We start from the raw sequence: 27,426 nt of genomic DNA on the forward strand, positions 1-27,426 counted from the left end.
TTTATGGCTAGAAGTACATGCTCAGTAGGGCAAAATGTTTAGCGTGATGGTTAACTTAAACGTGGATTTGTTGCTTTGGTTCCACATGCCAGCTTAGTTCTCTAAAATATGATATATGCAACTTTGCCGAGTTTTTGTTTAAATTATATATTTGTTATTTATTGACCCAGAATAATTGTATAGGTATTTCAAGAATGTTAAATATATTATTTAATATATTTTATGATTATGTTGGACAGAAATGTAATTTATTACTGTTGACAGTTAAGTGAGGCAAAAAATCAAAACATTAAAATATCAGCCATTTACTGAAATGCAAAGCTTCTGTTTGAAGGCTTCTTATTGGATCAATAAAGGTAGACGTCATATAATGCTTGCCTTAAAGGCACAGTATGTAAGTTTCGCTACTAGATGTCGCTTATTCAAAACAATAACAAACGCGTAGTTTGATGACGAATGAACGTTTAATCTTGGAAGTTGTCGTCTTCACCTCCACGGTCGATGGAAAGCAATCCGACGGGACTCAGACAGAAATCATGTTCATCTGTGAGCTAGTGTATTAAAGTTTTATTAACGTTACTGCGGTATAGAGGAGGGAGGGAGCGAGAGCCTGGGACATTTTACCGTGCTGTTTTTATTATGCTTATATGCCAAAAAGCTACATTTAACGTCTGCCTCCTTTTCCCCAAACTTGAACTTTATTACAATTGTTAATTGATCTCTTAAATTCACAATATTTTATTTCACTCTAATAAAAAAGACTCAAGTGCTGAATCACTACTCATGTCACTTTATCTGGTGAATTAAAATTGTGGGGTAACGCAGCGCTGTTTTACTTGGTCAAAAAAATCATACTAAAAATATGTTTGAGTGTGTTGAAAGTTATGTTAACGTAACTCTGTGCATTTACTCGGTGGCTGTTATGAGACAATTGTTGCACATTGCAAGCTAGATCGATATTAGAACATATTAATAAATGATGGATTAATTGACTTGTGTTGCTAAATGGCATGCAGTTAAATTTAAAATATATTGTATGGTGGAGAAAATGCTGTATTAGGCTACTACTACAAATACAGCTTATGTTAGCCACTTGACAAAATACTGTTGTCTCTGAGGCATGGTACAAAAATCGCGGTAAGAGATTCAAGCAATATGACTAACCTGACTAAGGTATCCAAACAGTTGCTCACCTGTCTAATAAACAATATTAAAGCGCCTTTGGTGTTTCCATGGTTTCTACGGAAGTAAACCTAGAATCGAGGGTAACGTGGTCATCACACTGACGCCGTTACACAGGTTAAAATGGCTGATTTCTCTGGATTTAAACATTACACAAGTCAACAAAATATCATTGTTTTAGTGGTTTTGGAAAATTTTAATCCACAAATCTTACTATATTGTTCCTTAAGAAACAAATGGGCCTGGTTTCACAGACAGCTTAGATTGAGCCAGGAGTAGGCTGTGGTGCTTTTGAAAAAAAAACATTAACATATGTCAGTGAAAGTTAAGACAGCTCAAAAATGCTTGGCTTAAGCTTTGTGAAACTGGGCAATGATCTAACTAAATTAAGTACAGATAGTTACAAACTACCAAGTCGTTACTAAGCCCCCATTGAGAATTTATTTATTTTTCATACAAAAGAATATAAAACTCTTAAACAGTCCTACAAATAAGTATTTTTGAATGTTGAACCATTAGCGTTTATTCTGACAAAAATGTGCAAGGTAAACTATTTTTTTTTAAAAGTAATATAAAGTTTCTGCGCCGGATTATGAATACACTTTAACGAATGTTTTTAGCCACAGTAGCGATACACCGCGCGGGCGTCCACGTTAACCAGACTAATAAAATGATGTCACGCAGGCTGTGCTTAGCCCCTTCAGTCAGCCTCACTGAACACACAGCGTTCGTCACGAAATGGGCGGGTCTAAGGTGAATAAACGTGTAACTATTGGACATTCCATCTGCCTATCACTTCTTGTCGCCTTTCTATTGGCAACTAGCATGCGGGTTTATCTCTCCATCTCTTGCTGCTCTTGTATAAATGCCGCTTACTTTTCTACCATCAACCTCCGCCGGAAATAATAGTTCCTATTATCAAATCCTTTTTCCTTAAAGCATACCTATTAAACCTTGACTGACAAATGATTAACAACCATTGTGCGCGTCCTGACTCATCCGTGCATTTTAATCCGTAGACCTTGTCGAAAAAACTCTTGACTCCCCTGGGCACATGAAACTGGACACCCGAGCGTTTGAGGCCCCTCTTTCCATGCGGAGGAATACATTGTTGCTGCTCACAATGTGGATGGAGGTGGTCAAGATGTCTACTAGAAGAATGAATTCACCTCAATTGTAACAACATAAAGGAAGTCGTGGCGCGGGATTGTTTGGATACAGACTGCAACATTGTATTTGTGACGTTTGTGTTTTGTAGGAGGATGTCAAAGAAGGAATAACACACATTGTTGCGCCTATCAGCCTTTAATGCGCCGTGCTTCAAATTCTTTCAAGTTTTATGTTTTTTTCCCTGCGAGATTCAACCCTTCTTTTTTACAACTGGATGTAATACAACTGATAAACAGAGGTAATGCTTTTTGGTTATTTTGTAGTGTTTTACTGGGTTACTAAGTTGAATAATTTTAGCCTCTCATTTACATCAGAGAAGTCACATAATTGCGTATTGAAGTTCAATTTAGCAAGTTTTTGGGATGTCTGCTTATGGAAGTGGGGGGATGCAGAGTTTTTTTTTTTTTTTTTTTGCTTGCTTAGTGGCTGTGGTGGTGGTGGGAAGTCCTGCCCAGTTTTGTGCTGGTGGTCTTTAACCCAGTTCTATCCTAACAGAAATGACTCCTTTGTCCTTTTATCAAAGTAAGGATTAGTTTTGTGGGGCGCGTATGAGTTGAACTGACTAGTTAAGAGCGAGAGCTGTCAGTGCGAATTTAATTGACAAATTACTAATGGCTGAAAGTTACATATGCTACATTTGTTACACTTGTTAAAATGGATCACTTCCTACTAAACTTGAGCACCTAGTTGTAGTACGTTGTATCCAGGTTTGCTTTTCGCAAAGCCTTTGGTTAATTCGGTTACTTCGTTGAATATTTTTGGCAGGAAATTCCTCGTGCCCCCACCCCCACTCGCCCTCATCAAATCGCGAGTCTCTTGAGGAAAAGTTGACATTTTGTCGCGGTACTTTTATTAACTTTAGCTTTATCCCCAGCCAAGCTCGTACGTTTATCACACAACACCATGAATAATTGAGAATTATCGGCCGGACGCCTGGTTAATATTGATAATAATGCCGTGCTTATCAAAATTACGTGCGTGCGATCGATGTGGCCTATCGGTTTTTGAAATGGTTTGCTATCGGAATACAATAAGTTTACAACTGAGAATAAATATTGACATTGTTCATGTCTGAGTAAGCTTAGCCCTACTTACACAAAGAAAGGGACGTGACTAAACACTAGTTCCACTTTCAATAATTCAGATGTTTTTAAATAGGCTAGACCTTATCGTGGTAGCTATATTTTCCGTATTTTTATTCATAATGTGGATTTAGTTCGGGTACATTATGGTGCCTAGTCAGTGGCAACACTGTTGCGCTCTCTTACGACTAACCCCCAATAAGCAGCAGTGATGATAGCAGACTAAAGATACAATTTTATTTTAAAGCCACGAAATGCCTTCCAAACGCTTGTTTTCGGTGTCACCTCATCCGTTTATTATATTTTACCATAGGTGTGTGTGTGTGTGTGTGTGTGTGTGTGAGAGTCAGGATAGGAACCTGTACCGTTAGCGGTGGAAATCGTAAGGAATTTAACGATTCTGCTTCAGTTTCCTCATAATGATTCTGGTTTCCTAATGATTCCTTGACGAATTTAAAGCTTTTGGCGAAATAATGTTTTGAGTAAAAATGCTACACCTATAACAACAGTCTATTGGCAAATTGTGTGGACATTTCAGATTTAAACAGAACCGGAATAGATAGGCTATAGGCTACATGTAATAGGCTACACTTTTTGCAAAGGTGTGTTCACACTTTTACAGACTTTTAGAGACACCATTAATGCAATTCTTTAAAATCGGGCTTAATTCTAAATGCAAAAAGTAAACAAACAAAAGGTAACATATTTCATTAATTTAGGCCTATGATGTGTAGGCCTGTCTTATGCACGTTGTCATATGAACAACCAGTCAGTAATTATGCTTATTTAAGTCAGCTTCATTTCGAATCAGATATAACGAAAGTAAATCGTATAAGTGAGCTAGATTAATTCATCAACAGCACCGACTGATTCATAAGTATTGTTGATGCACGACACAGAACCGGTTCATAAGAATCGTTCGTTCGAAAATGGAATCACGCTGGTTGCGCTGTATTTTCCATCACTTAAAAGAATCGGCTCGTAGAGTCATTAGTTCAAGAATGGGACTAGTCTGATCGCGTATTTCATGCAGTAGATTCAATAATAATAGGAATTGGAAAAACTATCAGAATACGGTGATCTGCACGCTTGAGAACTGTTATAGGACATGTAGCCTACGTCATAAATCATGCGTGTCCATTTTTCATATTGGGCTATAGGCCTAAAAAGAACCGGTTTTCGATTTCCAACCCTAATACTATGGCCTTCACCTCGTACGTCAACCAGCAGGGCTGACCATAGCAGTTAAAACGGCTCCATGTCTTGTTTCTGAGAAATTTGTCAGATTTTACATGGAACCATGCCAGTATACTGAGTGAAATATATTTTTTACGTGTGATTTGGCTTTGTTTTGTTTTGCATGGATTTGGATATCTTTATTGTCTTTTTCTACTGAGGGGCTACATGTTTTTATTCAGCTGCTTTTGTTTGGGAGTCAAGAAAGCAGTGTGAATAAAATGTTATTTGCAAGGTGTAAAAACACTTTTATTTTAGCCATTGGCTTGCAATAGTGTTATAATCAGACTGTTGATGGGAAAGGCTAATAAGAACTGCTAAAGCACACCACCTGTTGGCATGCTATAGCGTACAGTACTCCTTAAAGGGATAGTCCACCCAAAAATTTAAATTACCCCATGATTTTCTCACCCTCAAGCCTTCCTATGTGTATATGACTTTCTTCTTTTTTAGACGAATACAATCGTAGTTATATTAAAAAATGTCCTGGCTCTTGCAAGCTTTATAATGGCAGTGAATGGAGTATGATATTTTGAAGTCCAAAAAAGCACATCCATCCATGATAAAAGTAATCCATTCGGCTCCAGGGGGTTAATAAAGGCCTTCTGAAGTGAAGCGATGCGTTTGAGTATAACTTTATCAACTAAAATAACTAGCTTCCAGCATAGGGCCTGGAAGAAAATAGAAAGAAGAGAGTCATATACACCTAGGATGGCTTGAGGGTGAGTAAATCATGGGGTAATTTTCATTTTTGGGTGAACTAACCCTTTAAAATACCACTGAGAAAAGTTTTTCTTTTAGCAATGTTTGACAATTTCATTGTATGTGATCAAATTAGCAACTTTTAAAAACATTTTACTCCAGATGGAGGTTGTTTAAACGTTTTCCTCTTTGTTTGATGGTCTCCTTTTATGCAAAACTACTGGCCAGATAACTATAAATCATACACAGGATAGAGATGTACAATAAGTTAAGAACACTGATTTGCATTTTCCATGTGCTGATTGTTTTATGGAAACTGATTTATTGCTGATTTCATTTAGTTGCATTGCTGTCCTGATGTTGCATAACACAACAATATTATTAAGAGTGATTGATATTACAAAACTGGTTGAGGACCCATATAGAAGGTCTGACAAAAAATGGTTTTATTTTTTCTTGTAATGCTTTTCTAGCCATATCGTTGTAACGCAAGTCTAAGTGTAAAACATACAGGATGTCTTTGGCCAAATTTATTATCAGGCAAGTTTTAGATTTAAGATTGAATTGTTGGACAAAGATAATAACTTGGCACTGTTGTTTCGTGAAACCTCCTCAAGCAATGCATAGTTAGTTAATTAAATTTAGTGTAGTTTTTCAATCCATGACAAGAAATGTGGGACATGCAAACGCTGGTAAGATACTCTTGTGAGATATGCATATTATAAGTACAATACACTTCCACTTCTATCTACTATTCCATACGACGACACTTGACTTGCACTTCATCACTGCCTTTCTCATTCATCTGGTCTTTAGACGGCTCGCCACAGCTGTCTCTTACTCTGCTTTTCTCCTGCAGGGTGCTTTAAAGACCGAGTGGTATGAACGAGGCGCACCAGAGAATGGCTACAGTGGGAACAGATAAGGAACTCAGTGACCTGTTGGATTTCAGTGCGGTAAGGAAGAAACTGGAGTCTGTCATTGATCTGGACAAAAACTGCTTTATAGATTTGCATCTATCCTTATTTTCTTCTACAAAATCTGACCTTGGAGTCAGGGGTTATCAGTTTTTCTTCATTCCTCTTCGGACTGATCACATCTCAGGTCGCAACGCTGAATGTATGGAAGTGTTGTTGGTGGCTATAAACATGATAATGGATCATTAAATCATGTGCAATCCTCCGACTGGCTCCTGAGAAGTGTGGTTTGCCATTTGAAACGTCTTCGGGATAATAACCATCATTCAATCCTCTCTAATTTTAACATCTCACCATTTTTTTCTCCTTATCCTTTCATTTATTATTCTCCATTCACCTGTTGTTAAAAATGGATTATTCCTGGCGGTCATGCCATCCTAAATAGCATTAAAAAAAAGCGAATATAAAAATGTTAATCGTTTGATTCATTGGATGGCTCGACCATGCTTAATTTATTGCATTGGAAAATTGCCATCTACTGAAGCAGTGAATCAATTAAGACAATACATTGATAATCAGACGTGCCAGACCAAATGCATTATGATCTCACATCTAATTACAAATTGTTGATGGTTTAGTCACTCCCTCATATCGCATTAATTTTCCAGCCTTGAACCTTTGCAAAAACCGAAGGATTTGCGGATTATGCATTCAGAATCTTCTTTCTCGTGGTGTAAAAGATGTTTCACATCATGAAAAATGTCTACCACACCAGAATGTCCCTCACATGCACCATGCAAGGCTGGCACTGTTGCTGCATACAAGTTTATCTTTGCACTTCAAAAACAGAGACATCATCATATATCCATATAACCTTCAGACCTACAAATTCTTTGTAGTTTAAGACAAGGATGCATCTTTAAAAAGCTGTAGGCTACTACTTTATGAGTTTTTTTTTTCTTTTCAGATTGATCCATTTTAGTGGGTTATATCTGGCAAAGATGATGTGACCTTAAGCATTAAACGTTTGAACTAGCTAAACTTGATGTCACATTGTGTGAAGCCTAGTGAAGTGAGTTTGCTGTGATATGCTACTATGCTTAAACTCGATCTGTTTCTTATTTATCTGTTGTAGATGTTTGCGCCACCTGTGGCTAATGGGAAGAACAGACCAACCACACTTGCTAGCAGTCAATTTAGTGGTTCAGGTAAATATTCACTACTAAACGCATGCCTTTTTTTGCTTGTTCAGAGAGAAATGTCACATTACTTTGGCCATATTTGTGCATTTCATGAGTTTAAAGTGGTGTTTTTTTATAGCAGTTGAGGTGTTTGGGCTAGTTGCTAAGTGCTTACTCCTCTCAACAGAGCAAGAGAACATGCTTCTTCTTGTTTTCCTAAATCCCCTCTTTTATGAATACACTGTAGTATATCCAGAGTCAAAGCTTGGGGCATTTTTGCATCCCTTTGAACTGGTTGTTCTGTTGAAGCACCTATTGCACAAACTTGTACATCATAAAAACTTTGTTAGGTCAAGAGGAGGGACTGATTAGTTGCATTGCTGTTTGTAAAAATGGTTGAGTCCTGAACATTTTAACAGCCCAAATCTCATTGTCAGTTAAAAAGTTTGTATTTTGCTTTGTTTCTATGTTTGTCATCTTTTTCTTTATAACCAGTTGCACACCCCACTATTACATGTTATTTTTGCTGCCATTGTTGGCTGGTTTTGCTCCAGTTAAGATTGTTTCACAAGCTGTCAAAGGCATGAACGTCCCATGCGTTTCTCTTCAAGTCTTTCCAGCCTGTCTGTCTGTCTCCCAATCGACACTCCAAACATTAGCCTTGAATAAGAACAATCTGAGAACAAAGACTTAAATAAAGGCCTTACGGTCTCCAAACGATCCCCCCACCCCACAGCATAAAACACTCCTCCCCCCACACAAGAAAACACTTTCTCCCCCTGCCAACTGACAGGAAATGGACCTACTCTGCAACAAAGCTCTCTCATACCTCCCACCACCCCGCAGGAGGCCGCATGAAAACAGCAAAAGAAACACCGTGAAAGATCACCAGCTTCACTCTCGGTCTGTGGTGGCCTAAAGTGCCAATTACATAGCAGGGCCAAGCTAATGTCTCAGTTTGAGATTTTTATTGCGAGAGCTACCTGACACCGAGGTGACCCCGACTCTTAAATCTGTCACTTGGGAGATGCTTCTAGAAGGTCTCCACATCAGTCAACATAAACCTCACCCTGTAAACTCTATATAACAGGATATGACATGTTCTCAGATTCACTATTGAGAGAAAAGGTCCAAGGGACAGTTCTACAGTAGTATTTAGTGTAACTCTTAAAGGAAGGGTTCAGCAAATCTTAAGCTCTGTTGGCATCATTTCATGTTCTCGTTTACCACAGAAAATAATTGACTCTATCCTCAGCTTTTTATTAGGAGCATTTTAAAGGTTTTTAAATCACTTGCGTTTGTCCTTAAATTGTATTATTTGAACTGTAAAGTTGTCAGTTTTTTGTTGAGACCACTGTTCCAGCCAGATCAACTTTTAGTTATTCATCACCAATGTAATTTGTGTTTTTGGAGTCGTCTTTTTGTTTTTTTTTGCAAACAAATTGTCCAAAAGTTCCAGGATTTATTGACATTAATGGTCATGACAGTTTTGTATATATGCAAGTTTTGTATATATTTTGCACAGGCAAGGTTATTATTTGCAATTTATCAAGTAGTCTTGTGTTAAAACGTATGTTTTACAAAACTGTGTATTTTAACATTTGTGTTGCCCTGTACTTTTTTTTTTTTTACTTTTAAAATACTATGGGACAAGTCATTTTATTGTCTGTGGTAACGTGACAAATTCTGTTGATAGAGCTTGACTTTTATTCAACCCAAAACATTCCTTAAAAATCCCAAAAAAGTGTTGTAACATAAGCTGTGATCTTGAATTAAACCTTTTTCCTTGCATGGACTGGATAACTTTTCAGCTTTAAACCGTGATTTACAAATTGGCCAGTACTTAAACTTCTGACTGTCCCCTATGATTCAATATGAAAATCCACAAAGTAAGGACATGTTTAGAGGAAGCAGTGGCCTTCAGAAGTGCATCTGTTCCTCAAGACAAAAGTGCTCGGAAGGGTGCTAATTGCATTAGGCCATCTCCTCCCCCCTCCTTGGGCATAGCCTTGCTGTTTGCGGGAGTTCTTGCATGGGAGGACTTCACCAGGCGTCCTCTCGGTCACCTCCACAGCTGCCCAACACGTCACCCACTGAGGACAGCGTTAGGACAGGACAGAGCCCATTTCCCCCCGGTTACACCCCAAACATGCTAGCACATTTACACACACACACACACCTCAAGTCTTTATGACTTCACATTTTATATCTGCTGCGATCTGAACATGAATAATGGCACATTGTGGAGCTGATGCATTTGAAGGAGTGTATAAAGGAAATGATCTTTCCTCAACGCAGGAAATGGAATCAGTTCCTGCTTGACTGAATGTCAGATTTGTCTTTGTAGAATTGCATTTTGATGCTTGCAGCAAATAAGTGGCCAATAACTCAAAAGATAAATTGCATTGTATCCTCACACAAAGCCACGTTGTATATGCAAAACCAAATCTGACAGAAAAAGCACAGGTTTAGTTAGCTAATACGGTCGTTCAAATTGTCAGTCCTACTGACAAATGCCATCCAAAGCCATTCGCCATGTTAAACCTCTTAGATGGTCCTTCTGCATCTGAATCCGTATCTCTGCCACTTCAATTTTTCCCCACATAAGATGATTCTGCCAGGGAGATTCTTTCACTCACTCAGTCAGTGCCCACTTCATTTCCCATGCTGCCTGCGTGGGCTCCATAGATCACGGCTGTCAGCGTGGATGTCGCTATTTGCTCTGCTTTGTTAGCTTCATCACTCATGCTCAGCCTTCAGTGGCCGCTCTGGCTGAGACCCCCTCTTCTCTCACACATTTTTAATTAGACCTAAAAAAAAAATCAAAAGGAGAATATGAATATTCATAAACCAACCGCATTAATATGCACAATTATGCAAATCAGCATGCAATTAAGCCATGTGTCTTTGGAGAGCTTTGCATTAAGGCATAAGACAGGAGGCAGAGGGGAATGCTTTATGAGGAATTTCTGCTCCAGTACACTTTAAAACGTTTCCGCAATGTTTTTGAATATCCATATTTCTACATATAAAGCATATTGATGGCAATGAGAAGAACCTTGTACACACACTACATATCCTGTATGCCTTGTTCTGAGACCTGTGTTGTCCCTATGGGTCTCCACTCCCAATTGTACAATGATGCTAATTTCGCAATTCTTTGATCAGCCTGTTTTTGTTCTGCTTGTCGTGATATTCCTCCCCCCAACTTGTCTTAATGAGATCCAGTGACTGAATGAATGCTCCCTTTATGGTCAGTGATGTTGAGGCTTGCTGAATGACATGGATATTAGTGTGGTGTGATGGTTTTGGATGAGATCCAGAGACTGTCTGACAAGCACCGAGAACCAGCCGCCAAATGTCCAATGGCCTTATTGCATGATTGGAGAATTAAGAAGGATCTTGATGGGAAGGTTTAGTGCATGCCAGAATTGGAGAATTGGTCTGACAGCTTGTGATCAATTGCTTTGTAGGTATGGAAGAGCGCAGTAGTACTTGGGCTGCCGGAGATCAAAACAGTCCATCTTTTAACCAGGTACGGGCAAACCCAATGCCTTGTTGGCCGTCTAAAGGTGTTGTTGGGACATGTTTTATAGTTTTGACCTGCTTCTGTCTTTGCTTTTCCAGAGCTATGGAGAGGGTTCGCACTACAATGAACATGATGGACTATCTTCCCCATTCCTTGGCACAGGGATTAGTGGTGAGTTTTACCAATGTTTGGTTGGTTGATCTCAAAGCCGCTGATGTAGAAACTGCCCCATGGGTTGCCTCGAGGTTGCCCAAGGTAAATGAGCTCATTTTTGGCCTCACCAAATGGATTCACTCTCAGAAGTCAATTCACTCGTAATTGACTTGTGATTCCTCCAATCATTGTGACTTTTGGACATATGTATTTGTTAACAACAGCCGCTATTTTTTTACTCGTAGGTAAGAATGAAAGGGGTCCATACTCTTCCTTTGGGGGCCAGGTAAGTTGAATCATGTCAAAGAGCAACTCTTGAAAGTGCTTCACCTCCTTGATATCATTCTCTCTCTTTTGATCCAAACCCACCAATCTGTTGTTCCCTATAGCCGGGGTTCTTGCCCTCAGACATCGCCATGCCTTCTGCAGATGCCATGTCACCATCCGGTCTGAAGTCAGGCTCTCAATTCTACCCTTCATACCCCAACAACCCCCGAAGACGCCCTTCTGATGGAGCCATGGGTAAAGAACATACATCACTTACTAGACGTGTGTTGGATCAGTCAATATTGAAAGAAAAAGAGTACCATGTCTGTTTTAATCTTTTCACAGATCCCCAACCAAAAAAGATCAGGAAGCCGCCAGGACTGCCATCTTCAGTGAGTGACCTTTCCTGAATATTCTATCTTACCAATGTTTCCCATTGGAAAGTTTTTCATTAAGATCTCGATTTTAAGATATCTTGTTTTTAATTATCAGGAAAGTTCTGCTCTTTAGCAATGGCTGATAAGCTTACCATAAGAGCTTAAGTACGTAAGAATTATATAGTGTCCATTACAGGAACTTTTAGAGTTGACTTCGGTATTTGTGGCATCTAAAATGGTGTGGCATCTGAAATGGTTTGACATTAGTCCCAAAGCCTATAGACAAGGGGTGTCACTGGAGGAGCACCTTCCTACAGAGTTTAGCTCTACAACAGAGTTAACATACATGCATGAAAGGGGTCGCCCTCCAGTAGTAGGATTGGACACCCCTGCTATAGATCTTATTCGGAGCAGAAGCATATTTAATAGGGCTGTGCTCAGAATATCGATACAACGATACCGCGTCATGAACTCCTGCCGTATCGATACTGTTGTGCTTTTGAATGTAGCCAATCAGGGCTCGAATTTCGGCGCGGGATTGTGGGTATTGGGCATAATTTGAATCATTCCCGCAGCTCTCCCACATATAATGCGGGAAATTCCCGCAAACATTGATTCACTTTAGCATGTAGGTTGTATTAGAAAATGAATCCACCCAGATTATAAAATCAAATCAGTAATTTAAAAACTTTCTGCGAGACGCAATTTCACAAAGAGCGTGAGTTCAATGGTGCTGCGTCTTCTCTCTCGTCTCTCAAAACGGGCTGCTCAAGGCAAGCGTCCAGCGCTGCAGCCGGTGAAACTACACGCTCGCGTTTAGGAGTCGGGACATGACGGAATATTCACTGCTTAATCGGGCCAGCATTGCATCGTGACTAAAGTTTACCATTTGCACGTCTTTAAGTCTTAACAGTTTAAACATTCAAACGATTTTAAACTATTCAGCACTTGGGCGCTCTCTGAGATTTGGTTTTCTCTGCGTGCATAGGCCTACATAGACTGGAGTAAAGCCGCCTCACATACAGCTTGTGAGATTATATCGCTTTAACAGACTAAAACACACAAAATGATGTCAGAAATTTCGGTCTTGGTAAGTATCCTCTAAACACAGTTGGTTATGTCTTAAATAAGCATACAAGTTTTTAACAGAAACGGCAATTCCCCGGTTGTATGATGAAGTTAAGCGAGATATTCTGCTGTCACTCTCTTAACTCTGAGCCCTGAGCATGTCAATCAATTGTTGTTTCTGCATAAAAATCTGAAAATGTAATCATTTAAATTGATTTCAACGTGGAAGAAATGACTTTGTTTTGTGCACATTCCAACACTTAAGACCTGTTAAATCCTAGGTGTTTAAAAGAGTTTAAGAAAACTAAGTTAAATTTAAGTTGTTAACGTTTTTGCTTTTATGGAATGTTTTAAGTTTTGTTTAGTCATTGAGCAGTGTAGACATGCTTCAGTGTCACTATAATTGTCATTTCAGTTATTGATTGATTGGTTATTCAATAAACAGAAATTACTGTTACTAAACTTAAAAGAAATTTAAATTCCAAATTGATATCGTGATACGTATCGTATCGTGGCTTTAGTATCGTGATACGTATCGTATCGTGGCTTTAGTATCGTGATACGTATCGTATCGTGGCTTTAGTATCGTGATGCGTATCGTATCGTGAGATTGTTGGTGATACACAGCCCTAATATTTAATATGGCGTGAACAAACAAGAAAAAGGCAGTGAGTGTTAGACATAAGAGTCCTCCTAAAAGATTCTATTGATGTGTCAATCGTTTAGCTGACAAAACATCCTTCCAAAAACATTCCAGTGGACAGACTTTTGATTGAACAGATTTCAATTAGTGTCAAAATAAGGAGACCTCTAATATTTCTGAACCTTTGGTCATTGCAAGTCGACATTAACTTGAGGAAACATGCAAGTAGCCATACCCCTTTCCAAACCACTTCTTTTGAGTAATGGGATGCGTAACTGTTGTTTCATAGTCTAAATCCACATTAGCTCAACACTTTGCCCTCTAAACCCTCTCCCCAAACACGATCCTACAGATTTGCCCATGCTAGACCTTATCCTCCCCCTCTTCCAAAGTGACCCAGTTGTGAGTCCCGTTGCACTTTTCTCTCCCTCTCTCTCTCTCTCTCTCTCTCTCTCTCTCTCTCTCTCTCTCTCTCTCTCTCTCTCTCTCTCTCTCTCTCTCTCTCTCTCTCTCTCTCTCTCTCTCTCTCTCTCTCTCTCTCTCTCTCTCTCTCTCTCTCTCTCTCTCTCTCTCTCTCTCTCTCTCTCTCTCTTTCTCTCTCTCTTTCTCTTTCTCTCTCTCTCTCTCTCTCTCTCTCGCTTGTCTTAGCTCAGATTAATGGCTTCTGATGAGCTAGGGTTCTAGCTCCTGCTGAATCCCACTCTTTAGCTCAGTATAACTTCCTCTTGTGCCGCCACAGCATTAGAACACCCCAATGATTGCGCCAATGCTCACCTGCTACTTTTAGCATGCATTAGATATTTTAAGTTTAAATCCAAATTTGGCTCAGCACTAAAGGATATTGATCCTTAACTTGTCTGGGCTTGCCTCGATCTTGTCGAGTGCACCAACAAATCATTGTGAGGATGTGTTTCCTGGTGAACTTCAGAGAAGAGGGCCATTCGTAGGTTTTTCCCCTCCCTCATTTGTTCTTTTATGTGGTTTCTACATAATCGACCAGTCTATTTTGCTCCACTCCTACCACTTCTTCAGCAAGACCTCTCCCCCCACTGTTCTCACCCCTCCCCTCTTCAGCCCAGCTGCCTGTGGAGTTGGACGGGCTCCAGGAGTAGGCAGATGGCTCTGTAATTAGAAGTGCATCTCTCCATTCCCATCCCACTTCTCCCTGTTAAATCAAATTACAGGCAAAAGAGAAATATCGCTTTGCTGGATTTGTATTCTCCACTGGCCCTAGACCCACCCGCCCGCCGGCGCCCCCTCCCTCCCAAACACTCGCTCATGTATGCGCACATACAGACAAACATACAAATCATACATGTTAAAACGTGCTTGTTGGTGAATACGCTGTATGAACATATGCCTCGAGGCTCCTGTATTCAGACGAGTTTCCGACCATCATTCAGTTCCATTTAAGGCTTCCTATGAAAGATATATATTGTATATTAGTATAATTTAGTTATATAATTATTATTATTAAAAACAAAACAAGTACCTGGTTTTTCCATTTCAGTGTTATGGGAGATGTCATTACCCAGTGTGCTTAGCTTGATTTGGACTCACTCTTAGTGATTGTGCTCCCTGTAGCTGCCCTCCCTCTCCTTTTTTGGCTCATGGGAGTGCGAGAGGAAGCGCCGACTGTGCCATGAGATGGCCGTGGCTTATTTCCCAGCATGCTCTGTTCTCTGTCCCTGCCACTTTATCTGAGGGGGCACTATGGAAACACGCGTACACGTCATTTGTACCGAAAACCACAAAGTGCTTGCCAGCTTCATGGGCTCCATACCAAGTTGCGCATTCATGTGAAAGCGATTTGCCTTGGTTTTTTTGTCCATATGAACCCTGTTACTATATGAATGTCATGTTTCTTCGTGTCCTTCATGTACCTTGTTTATAAATGCAGGTTTATGCTGCCACCTCTGGTGATGACTATATCCGTGATGGTGCTGCCTACCCGGGCTCCAAACCTGGCACTGTGTACCCAGGATCTTTTTACATGCAAGGTGTGTACATGGGGAAATACAATTATGCAGAAGTCTGTGCCACATCTAAAAACCCAATCTCCCCAAGCCCTAATGTGATGCTGATATTAATTGGTACATATTATGTTCACGCAGACATGTTGCAAACAGATTATTAATGATTAAGCAATTATCTTGTAGTTTTATTTGTTTAAAATTAGGAACATGAACAAAGGCAAATGTGTCTGTGGATTATGATAGGATGTCTGCACAGGTTCTTGTGCTGACTGGTATTGATCCTTCCCATCTGCCTTTGTGTTCGCAGAGGGCCTACACTCCTCTTCGGACCCCTGGGCCCCCTCTGGACCCTTAGGTCAGTCAGGATACACGGCTATGCTGGGGAATTCGCCACACATCAATCAGCCTGGCTCCTTCTCCGCAATAAACGCACAAGACAGGATGGTATGGCTTCTGAAAGTTTTGAAGGTTTTGGAGAAGGGCTTAAATTTCAGAAGCTCCAATCACTGTGTTTGCCTCTACAGAACTACCCTTTGCATGGAGCGGACGTCAATGGTTTCCATTCGGGCACCACAGCCTATAGCCACTCATCCTCCCTGAATGGATCAGACAGCATTTTGGGTAAATTACCTTCATCGTTTTAATTTAATGTCCTCTAGGTTGTGAAATGAGCTTGTAATTGGGTTCAGATTGGATCTTAAAGTTGATTCTTCTTGTGAAATCAATTTTGGTCTTTGAACTTGAACTATAATTGAGGAAATGGCCTTCAATCTTTCATTCCGATTTTGAATGGTTATTTTTAGCGGATTAGCAAATTATGGATCAGCTGAGGAGACATGACATTGATGTAATAAATGAAGTTAATAAGTTCTCTTATTCTCCCCCACAGCCAATAGAGGCCCAGTTGCAAGCAGCTCAGGTGATGAGATCGGAAAAGCTCTTGCTTCGGTGAGTGAGCTTCCATTAATCACCATGAAAGAGCATTTGGCCATGAGAAGTCAAAGGATTATTCAGACTTTCAATGATCCTTTCATTACAGATTATTATTAGCCATATAGTTGGAGGTGTGCAGAGCTTCAAATTTGACTAAATTTACATATGATCCGTGTGTTTTTGATTGACAGATCTACCCTTCGGACCACAACAGCAACAACTTCTCCTCCACTCCTTCCACTCCTGTGGGCTCCCCTCAGGGCATTGCAAGTAAGATACGCTGTCTTATTCTGTAAAAGGTAGATCCGGTTCATTAGATCTGTTTGTGTTGATGGGTACCAAGACAAATATGTGAATGCAGAAGAAGCCAGAAGAATCGTAAATCATTCCCTTTAGATTGATGGGCTTTGTGTAGGCCGAGATGTAAATATGAAGCTCTAGAGCGCCATCTTGTGTCACAATGGCATTCCACATGTTCCACACTAAGGCTTTGTGTCGTGTTCTTCTCAGCAGGTGCAGCACAGTGGTCGAGAGCTTCTGGCCAGACTGCTCTGTCTCCTAACTATGAGGGTGGACTACATGCACTGGTAAGTTTAAAAAGATCCCTTTTCAATGGCTCAAGTGTCACTTTTTGATTGGGCATTATTATTAAATACTATTATTTATATATTAAAAATCTCCATTTTTAAAATACCGTATGATATAAAATTTCATGTATTTTAGTTAAATATCAATAATATTTCTCCACAGCAGAACAAAATGGAAGACCGACTGGAGGAGGCCATTCACGTGCTCCGAAGTCATGCGGTGGGTCAGGCCCCGGGAATTCCTGGAGCCCATGCCGACATGCATGGCCTACTGGGTGCCGTCTCCACATCCAGTGGATCCATGGGGGGTCTCACTCAGACCTATTCCAACCCAGGACTGCCCCTAAGTAACAGACACCCTGCCATGGTTAGTGTGGAGACATAGTAGTATGATTCAATGAATAACACAAAATGGCATCTGTGTAATCATCTTTTTAGTGATTTAGTTTATTTGGATGCAGTATTCATTATTAGTATTGCTTACAATTTATTTTATGGTCTCCTTGTTACAGTGTAATTACACAAAAGCAATTAGTAATATTAATTAACATGTACTCACTATAGGGTTTGGTTTAGGGACTGTTGCTTGTAATTATGCATAATTTACTGTTGTTACTATAGTAAGTACATATAACATGTAATAAAGACACTAAAATAAAGTGTTACCTTAATATTGTTTAATACATAATATATGTTAATAATTCATATTCATGTCAAATATTATAGTATTAGTATTTAGAAGTGTGTGTGTGTGTGTGTGTGTGTATACTAGGGCGGTCAATGTTAAATGCATGTGATTAATTCAAAATCGCTAACGCCGCGTTACAATAATTTAACGCAAATAAATGAATGAAGCATGCGAAATTGCGTCATTAACATAATTTATGTCACGCAGTTAGATGATCTTGGGAGTCGTGAGTTTATCACGCGTAGCATCTACAATGGCGCAAATACCTGTAACCCTGTTAGGCGGAAATTTCTATTTTAACCCCTTGACCCGATTTCGCTTCTCTGTTTGCGATCAGATCATTTTAAGCCGCTAAACTCCTGGAAAGTTTTCACTCCAATGATCCAGTAAGCAAATTCATTCAAACAATCAGTCCAAAACAGCGCTAAAGAAAACCAGGCTGATGGGATCAGAGATGGCAGAGAGAATAGAGACTCACGTTGTGTTTTCAGTGAATTATTCATTTTAGTGTGTGTGTCATATTCTGTGATTGTTTCTGAAGAGCGTGAGCCTTACGCATCGCGCTGTGTGAAATACAGACTGAGCTGAACGTCAAAACATCCCACCGCTGTATGGCCGGATGATACGCAAAGTATCTTTCTTGGCTGGATAAAGCAAACCAGCATCTCGCTAGTAAAGTTTTGATGGATGAGGATTGCAATCAAGGTAAAGACAATAGCGGTGACGTACAGGAGTCGTACAGTAAGCACGCGTGAGTCAATTAAATTGATTCGCAAACATGTGGTTCTGTTCGGTATCGCAACTGGACTTATTTAAAATGTAAACAAGTCTAACTGTAGCACTGTACACTGTTAAATCTGAAAAGTTTTTTTTTCATGGGTGCTTTGTTGTGCATACATTTATGAATTTTATGGACTCCTTATAGCATTCGGTTATTCGGTGTTCTTTTGGAGGCTCAAAGTGTCCTTTTTTTTTGAAAGACACCTAAATTTACATTAAAAACAATGTGAAAATCACCTTTTTTAATCAAATGGTTTACTTTGCTGGATAAACAGGATAAATAGTGTATGCTTAATTTCACAATAGGTCTGCGATTAATCTCACAAAAAGGTGCGATTAATCGCTATTAAAACCTTTATAATATATATATTAGGGCTGGCGACTAAAGATTTTTTTATGTTGAGTAGTCACTCGTTTAAGCCATTCTACTGGGATGTTTATGATATTAATTAGTTAAATATATTCTTGGGGAGTGGCATTGGAAAATGGTTTCAGTTTCAGGGCTGAGAAAGAATATTAAATGTTCTACATTACAGAGAAATTCGAAACCATAATAATGAGCATTTAAGATATAAATTAAGCTCTCAAGCGCATGCATAAAGCTTGCTCCAGTGCAAAAGCAATGATCCTTAACTTAATAAATTAATTTATTCATTATTAATCGATTTCTGAGTCCGTGTCGGCTGCAAAGATGAAGTTGACGATGCTGATTCGTCATCTCCACAGTATAGTAGATGCGCCTTTAGAGAGAAATGCATGTCAAGTTAAGCATGTAGTAAGCACGGTACTAATTTAGCTTTCACACTCCGCACGAACACTTGGATATGCGCCTAATAATATTTATCTAGGTTAACATTAACATTAGAGCGAGCGGCCATGTAAAGTGGCTAACGTTGTGCTACTACTTGTTTCAAATGATGTACTAAATTTATTAAAGTTTTATTCTGCTACTCTGGAGAAATTATGCAATCAAATTTTTAGTGTGTGTGTGCATAACTTTAATGTATTAATGGTCTACTTTTTGTTACTTTTTCAAAATCGCAATACCTTCGCTTTAGTTTAACAACTATCAGTAGCTACAGTTTCAAATTAGCATCCCAAAGAGTAACAACAGGACCGTAGTTTAGATCATGTAACACAAAACAATAATAATGCACCTGTGGGTATTGATATGTGCTAATTACTCTCCCTTGTTGCACTTGCCTGCAGGCTGGAAGCCATCATGACGACCATGCCTGCCTTCCTCCCAGCAGCACCCTGTTGCAGCCAGCTCATGCTTCAGGCACCCCACAGCCTGGAGGAGCACCGGAGGGTTTTAACAGTGAGCAGCAGTTTCAATTTCTCTTTCTGAACCAACCCAACATGTAAACAACAGATGCAAACCCTGAAAGTTGAGAGTTAGTTTCAGCGTGATGCATTCGACTGTTTTCTGTCTCTAGATTCGAGTTTGCCCGGAGGCTTGGCCCACTCCACGCATTCGTCAAACAAATCCGACGTTAAGAATGAAGACAAGGAGGATGACGAGAACTCATCTGTGGCTGATAAGTCTGAAGAAGAGAAGAAGGAAAGCAAACAGTCTCGCACCAGATCAAGGTACATGTTCGCCCCATAATACATAAAAATGGCTGAACGTTTTCAGCACTCTGGCACATGATGGTTTGAAGCAAGTCTGCATTGTCTTAAAATGATGTACTACAACAAATGTCTAAATTTCTGTCTGTCTTCACATCGGGCCAGGCCTGATTTCAAAGTGTTTGGGCATCCCCAACACACAAAGTACCATGTTTTATAGTGTTCTCCCCTCCCCCATTTCCCAAACTCTCACATTGTTTTCAGAAAGGAGGTGTTTGCCCATCAAGTCCTTTCAAGTTTATCAGACCAGGGAGACGAGTAAGTCTATCTCCCACCATAGAGTGCATGTTTGTGAAAGACTCCGGATGCTCACTTGATCGCTTTAAAACATTAAATGTCTGAATGATATTGTGTACTAAATGAATATACAGTGTGCTTCCATTGGCTTTTAAAGCCATTGAAACACTATAAGATGATTTTGACACAGGTGGGACGTTTTCATGAGTATGAACTAGAATCGTAGGTCTTTGAATGTGCAAAATCAGCAGACAAAGCTCTTTTTTTATATAAATCTTTTAATTCAACATTCATCTCTTGATCTAAAAGGGGTTAGTGATGTTTATATACTACCAGTAAAAAGTTTTTTCATTTTTATTCTTTATCTGTAACTGACTGTATATTGAATAAAGGTAGGTGAATGCTCATCCTACGACGATAAGAAGCATGACAGGAGAGAGGGAACTGTTCAACTTGTTATAACTGGTTTGAATGTTCACATCCACTGGCATCATTCAGTTTGGACTGAATATTCTACAGCTGTGGTAGGCCACGAGGTATTAAATGTGGTCTTTATGAACACCTGAAGAAAATGGCGGAGCAAGTGGCAGTGAAAGTGAAAGTAAACCACAACCAGCTGCATACTTGATATAAGTTTCAGAATAAAAGTCCTTACAATATGCCACATATATGGAACTAAGAACATGATCATCATCATGAAATAGTGAAAATGATAAAGACAGCAAAAATATGAAATAACACAAATTAAAGTATAACAATTATGATGTGAAGTGCATGCTGGGAGTTTGCATGTATGCTGCTTTTCTTCACTATCTGGTCCAACTCATGCAAAAAATACAGGCAATTTTGTAAAGAAATGTATTCAGTTGTCAAAAGGTTTGGGGTCAGTAATTTTTTTTTTTCTTCTTTGAGATCTTTAAAAATCTTTTCTTTTGAACTTTCTGTAAAAATATCAGTTTTCACACAAAAAAATAGCAGTACACCTGTTTTTAACATTGATAATAATAATAAGAATTGTTTCTTGAGCAGCGAATCAGCATATTAGAATGATTTCTGAAGGATCATGTGACACTGATGACTGGAGTTATGGTGCTGAAAATTCCGCTCAAAGAGAAGACAGAAGATTTCACATCAAATGAAATGAAATGAAATAAAAAAAGTTATTTTAAATTGTAATAATATTTTACAATATTACTGTTTTTTTTGTGTAGTTTTTATCATATGTGGCCTTGGTGAGGATAAGAAACTTAATACATAAAAATAATACATAAAAATACACTCTCAAATACATTAAAAAATAAATAAAAAAAATTTACCAACCCCAAACATTTGAACAGTGGTGCATATAGACAAAATATGTTTCTACTAAACTAATTTCATGTATGCATAAGCCTTTAGATCAAAAGGTATTTATCACAAGAAAACATTTATGTCAGGTGTGACCTAACATTTTACTGGTACAGCTTTAAGATATTTATAATGGTTTACAACTTTACATCTAATATGCTTGAGCAGGCACCCTTTTTTTTACGCATTATTTATCTTTTTTTATTATTATTATTTTTATTTTTATTTTGTATTTAAAGCAATTTTTTCTTTAAATTTATGAAATGAAATGTAAATGTTATGTCATTGTCTCTCTGCAGTCTAGACAATGAAGAAGATGATGAGGATTTGCCGCCAGAGTTGAAGGTCGAGAGGGAGAAGGAGCGACGAGTGGCCAATAACGCACGAGAGCGACTGCGCGTGCGTGACATTAACGAGGCCTTCAAAGAGCTGGGCCGCATGTGCCAGCTGCACCTGACCAACGATAAACCCCAGACCAAACTGCTCATCCTGCACCAGGCCGTCAACGTGATACTAAACTTGGAGCAACAAGTCCGTGGTATGTGTTTTCATCCGTATTATTGATTTTTCTGTATCTAAACATAACATTTACTTGTATAATGTGATTCTGAATATTCATGGGGAAATTATAGGCTGGGACTAGATTGTGAAATATGGTAGGCTTTGATAAAACTGATTTGTCCACTTGGCCTTGTATAGGTCAACAGAAAATTCATTTTAAAAGGTATTACATTTAAAAGAAGACTTATTTTATCAATGAAATGCTTTGTTACATGGACAGCTATACTTTTCTAAAAATCGAATACTTCCTTTTAAGTGAATCAACTGCTGTTCATTTAGCATTTTTACATTAATTTTTCATCCAGAACGCAACCTGAACCCCAAAGCAGCTTGTCTGAAGCGACGTGAAGAGGAGAAAGTGTCCGGGGTGGTTGGAGACACTCAAATGCAGCTGTCCGGAGCACATCAAGGCCTTGGAGGAGATGGACGCAACTCTGTCAGTCACATGTGATCATGTGGTACGTTAATGTCCATTTATACATGGCCTCACTTTGTGTAATAGGTTATGCAAACACTTTCTGTTCACTACTAGATATTTCCACCATTAAATTATGAACATAAATAGTGTACAATCAATGGCTACAAAACCTTTTCAGACGCCAAAAATAAAGCATGCAAGATGTATCACTACCATATCGATTGTCTGCCAATATTAGACATTTTCTTTTATTTCTTTTATTTTATGTATTGGTCAATATTGTATATTTAATTATGCATGTTCATTACCTTTGCCGTCATCTTTAAAAACACTAATAATTTGATAAATGTATCTTTAGCCAATATCAAAACCACTATCCATTTTTCATACTGTACAATATAATGTGATGCCTAAAATGTACTTGTAGTATTTAAAACTATTTCAATTTGGTGTTTTGTTTTTTAATTTATTTAGTCAATGGTATAGAATTTGAATATCTGTTATTTATCAGCCATGACATTTAAAATACAGGGGTTGGACAATGAAACTAAAACACTGGCCAATATTTTGTTGGAGGTTTCATGCCTATATATACGTGGCCAATCTTTACTGATTTTACATTCCATCAGTAAGAACAGTGTGAAGGTTAAATTAGCAATTGCAATCCACACAACATAATGGGAGAAGTATCGGATTTCAAAGAGGACCAATTGTGGGTGCTCATCTGTGACCAAGTCATCCAGTCTTTGTGGTGTATCAAGAGCCATGTTATACAGGGTAATGTCGGCACCACCACAAAGGACGAACCACATCCAACAGGAGTAACTGTCGACGCAAGAGGAAGCTGTCTGAAAGGGGTGTCCGGGTACTAACCTTGATTGTATCCAAAAAAATATAAAACCACAGCTGCCCAACTCAATGCAGAATTAAATTCGCATCTCGACTCTCCTGTTTCCACCAAAACTGTTCATAGGGAGCTCCACAGTGTCAATATTCATGGTCGGGCTGCTATAGCCAAAACTTTGGGCACTCGTGCCAATGCCAAATGTCAATTTCATTGGTGCCAACAGTGCAAATCTGTGGATAATGTGAAACATTTATTGTTCTCTGAGTCCACCCTCACTGTATTTCCCACATCCGTGGGAGTTACGGTGAGGAGAAGCCCCAAAGAGGCTTAACATCCAGACTGTTACGTGCCTAGAGTGAAGCATGGGGTGGTTTAGTGATGGTTTGGGCTACAATATCATGGTATTCCCTACTGTGCTTGATCAGCGTGTCACTGCCAAGGACTACCGAACCATTCTGAAGCACCCAATGGTTCAAACATTGTACCCTGAAGGAAGTGCCGCATATATCAGCATAATATTACACACAGCAAGACTAGTGACACATTGGTTTGAGGAACATGAAAGTGAAGTTGAACATCTCCCATGGCCTGTACAGTCACCAGATCTAAATATTATTGAGCCACTTTAGGGTGTTTTGGAGGAACGTTTTCCCTCAACCAAACAGTGACCTGGCCGCTGTTCTGGAAGAAGAATGGCTCAAAATCCCTCTGGCCACTGTGAAGGATCATTCGCAAGACGAACTGATGCTGTATTATAGGCTTCAAAAGGAGACCCTACACCATACTAATAAATGATTGTGGTCTAAATCCAGGTGTTTCAGTTTCATTGTCCAGCCCTTGTAATTATATACGCATTGGTATAGAAATCAGTCTTATTTTAGTATATTTATTATTTTTCCGTTTTCATAATTGTTTTGTGCTTTTTTTTTTTTTTTTTTTACTTTAATATATATATATATATATATTTGGATTTATATATAGCTTTCATTTTTAGTAGACCTACTGTACTTAAGTTTTATTTAACGATAACATTAATATAAATCCCTCAACATGGCTGTTTTCTTTCCTTAGATCCAGTGAAATTTCTTGGGGCTCCTGGAAGAAGTGACCTTGAATCTCTTCCACCGTTCTCATCCTCTCTGTGCATATCGTGACTCGGAAAGCATATCATCCACGAAATAAAGACATGCACCCTTCAAACCATTTTGGACACATGAACCGACCCGCCAAAACTGACACAGCAGATTTTGTCCGTGATCACTCCAGACCGCAATTACCAGCACAAATGTGAAGAACTCTTTCTCAAGTCGTTTTGTATTTTTCTGCTTCCCAACAACGATGGATCATAGGAATAGACACATTCTGACCACAACTGACATTTTTTCCACTGCGGAGAGTTTTGATCGAAAGACGAGACAAACGTCAATTTAATCATGGATTTGTGCCTAATTGTTACGTTTTATATAAGACGCAAACTGCTTACTCGTGTGGAACAAAAAGTTTGGGAGTTGCTTGTATATGAGCAAGTCTTTTTTTTCTTCTTTTTTTTTATGTGGTTTGTCATTCCCTACTGAAAGGTACAGTCTTACATGCATTGTGTAACCAAACCCCATGAGAAGTGGGGCGAACCTGTGGTGCTTTTGAGGACGGCATTTCCTAGCAGGCCTCTGCTCTGTGGGCCAGGGCTCTTCCAGAAAGGGAGAAAAGCACATGGGCATTCGCAGCTCTCCAGACTGTTTCATCTCTTTGGAAATATCACGCATCATCAGCTCTCACAATGCTATTGACAAGTTCAGCCAATCGGAAGAAACTGCTTCAGAAAAGGAACATGAGATTTTGTTACAATGACAACAAGGCTTGGATTCCATTGCATTTCCAAGCACGAAATTGCCAAGTTGACCTTTCACCTCTTTCCTTTCGTAAGCCCTTTTATTTTTTCACCAGGATACGTTCAGTCATCACTCGCTCGCATCGTTGCCAAAAGTCTGAAAGTGTACACAAGTCCACCTCATGCATATGTAATGGATGTTATTTCGATTTGAGAAAAAAAAAAAGTAAGAATATATATAAATATATATATTTTTTTTAGTCTATACATTGTAGATTTCTAAATAACAAAAACATATTAGTTTGAAGTGTAGAGTCTATAGCGCAAGTGAACGCTCCGATGCGCCGTACGATTTCAAAAGAGCCTGCGTATATTTTCAGAAACGCAAGGTTTGGGCGAGGCGACCCACCCTTAATTTTATCCCAGGTGCCCCCCAATAGCTCTATGCTCATGATAAAGGGATTTGATAATGATGATTGAAGGCGTGTTGAGGTTTAAGACCTCGTGATGGTTTCCTGATTTCAGGGAACTGTACGTCACTAGAAGTGTTCTTAGGCAATGGTGTAGTGCGTAAGCAACATTCGCCATCATTTCAGTCTCGCCAATGCACATAATGCAATTTGTTTGAATGTTATATTTAAATGTACACGATCTCACGTCTCCATCAGACTGGCTTACTGTGAGTTTAGTTGATCATATTGTCATTTCAAGGTGTAAGTCTCAACCCGATTTTTGTCATGTGCGTGAGATGATGTTCCCTGATGGTTTGAATTATGTATGTATGAAAAAAAATGGTGTTATAACCTGTGTAATTGTCAAAATGTCCACAATGGATATGATTTCTGAGTAATAACATTTCACCGTAAGGGGGATACTGAACTTAGGTTGTCCTAAAGTATAATGGAAACATAATATTAATTCTTGATAAATATAAAAAGTTCTTGAACATTTATATATCGTGGCCTTCTTATTCTCAAGACTGTCATTTTTTGAGAGTGATGCCTTGTCAGTGCCTAAACTTACTTTCATTGTAAACTTGACCATTTGTTTTATTATTTCAAAATGCAAAAATGGCTCATCCATATTTTTGGATTTGTTTTGTTTCTTTCTGGAAGCATCTGTGTTGTAGTATTTAATCTGCAATTTAGAAACATTGTAGTCTTTCATCCTCATTATTATGCTGTGTGTGTGTGTGTACCTTTTTGGCAATTTTAGGATTCTCTTCCTGTCATCTTTGGCTCAACTAGGTTGGAATTTTTATTTTATTTTTGCTTTCGAGACGCTAGTGTCCTGTGATCTGTGAAGCACACCAGAAAATTGAAGGATCTTGGTCGATTCATCAGATGGGGGCCGGAAACGCTAGACTGTTATTCTCAAGTAATTTTTGTATTATCCATCTGATACCATCTCAAATGCATGTTCATTTTGAAAGTATCTATAAAATATGAGTGCTGGACTTGTTTTTGCCCCCTGCTTAATGTTTTAGATGCTGGAGGAGTGTTGTCATGTCATCATGGATTTTCCTGTCTGAAATTACTTTCTTTTTATCCCTGAAGCATCTTGAATGTCCAACTGAGTGATCATTTTGAATGAATGGTCTTGCGCCGAAGTAAGATTGCTGCCATGATTTCCATCAGAATTAAGAAGTGTGTGAATTTTACAGAACCTGGTGTCTTGCAGTTGCAGTAGGGACATGAACAATACTGCTGTTGTCTTCAGAGTGCCTCCGGTTTTTGTCTTTATTATTTTTCGTCTTTGTTTTTATAAATATATATATAAAGTAGGTATTGAGAACTGTCCTGTATATAACAGTAATGTAGCAATAAATGTGCCATTTTTAATAACAGAATTATACATTTTTTTCAATGTCTTGCTTTGGATCTTGTATACCTTCAAATGAGTTAAATAAAAGAAAACATTGTAATAAAAGTCTTACCATTGCGTGTCTTTTGCGAGAAATGCTGAAGAGATAGCTCTTACCGTTCACACTTTTTCTTTTTTCTTTTACAGTCTATGGTTCACACCAAGAACGGTAGTTATTATAACGATAACTATTGCATCCACACCAACGGACGATATTCTGTT

General features: G+C 38.9%; 1 protein-coding gene across 7 annotated transcripts; it reads left to right on the forward strand.

Moving 5' to 3' along the window:
• The first annotated feature begins 2,068 nt into the window (after positions 1-2,068).
• Positions 2,069-27,276, forward strand: tcf3b (transcription factor 3b). Of its 7 annotated transcripts, none has more exons than XM_056256393.1 (21): positions 2,069-2,590; positions 6,232-6,328; positions 7,425-7,497; positions 10,944-11,005; positions 11,098-11,170; positions 11,398-11,438; positions 11,542-11,674; positions 11,765-11,811; positions 15,408-15,507; positions 15,791-15,927; positions 16,008-16,104; positions 16,373-16,431; positions 16,608-16,686; positions 16,930-17,003; positions 17,170-17,370; positions 19,681-19,792; positions 19,911-20,064; positions 20,308-20,361; positions 21,987-22,225; positions 22,554-22,706; positions 24,585-27,276. In XM_056256393.1, the coding sequence occupies exons 2-20, from the start codon at positions 6,254-6,256 to the stop codon at positions 22,697-22,699; spliced, it is 1,956 nt and encodes a 651-aa protein (XP_056112368.1). In that variant the 5' UTR covers positions 2,069-2,590; positions 6,232-6,253; the 3' UTR covers positions 22,700-22,706; positions 24,585-27,276. The 7 variants fall into 7 exon arrangements, with proteins under 7 accessions (XP_056112368.1, XP_056112371.1, XP_056112365.1 ...); XM_056256390.1 differs by having other exon boundaries at positions 2,070-2,590; positions 16,927-17,003; positions 17,167-17,370; XM_056256392.1 differs by having other exon boundaries at positions 2,070-2,590; positions 16,927-17,003.
• The last annotated feature ends 150 nt before the right edge of the window (positions 27,277-27,426 follow it).

The sequence above is a fragment of the Rhinichthys klamathensis genome, unplaced genomic scaffold (assembly GCF_029890125.1).
Source record: "Rhinichthys klamathensis goyatoka isolate OS25496 unplaced genomic scaffold, OSU_Roscu_1.1 h1tg000127l_1, whole genome shotgun sequence".
NCBI lineage: Eukaryota > Metazoa > Chordata > Actinopteri > Cypriniformes > Leuciscidae > Rhinichthys > Rhinichthys klamathensis.

Bases quoted from the DNA above. Each gene is read 5' to 3' on its own strand.
- tcf3b (XM_056256390.1), top strand. From the start codon at position 6,254: ATGAACGAGGCGCACCAGAGAATGGCTACAGTGGGAACAGATAAGGAA. The intron at 6,329-7,424 runs GTAAGGAAGAAA...TATCTGTTGTAG, and splicing joins ACCTGTTGGATTTCAGTGCG to ATGTTTGCGCCACCTGTGGC. The intron at 20,362-21,986 runs GTAAGTCTATCT...GTCTCTCTGCAG, and splicing joins TTATCAGACCAGGGAGACGA to TCTAGACAATGAAGAAGATG.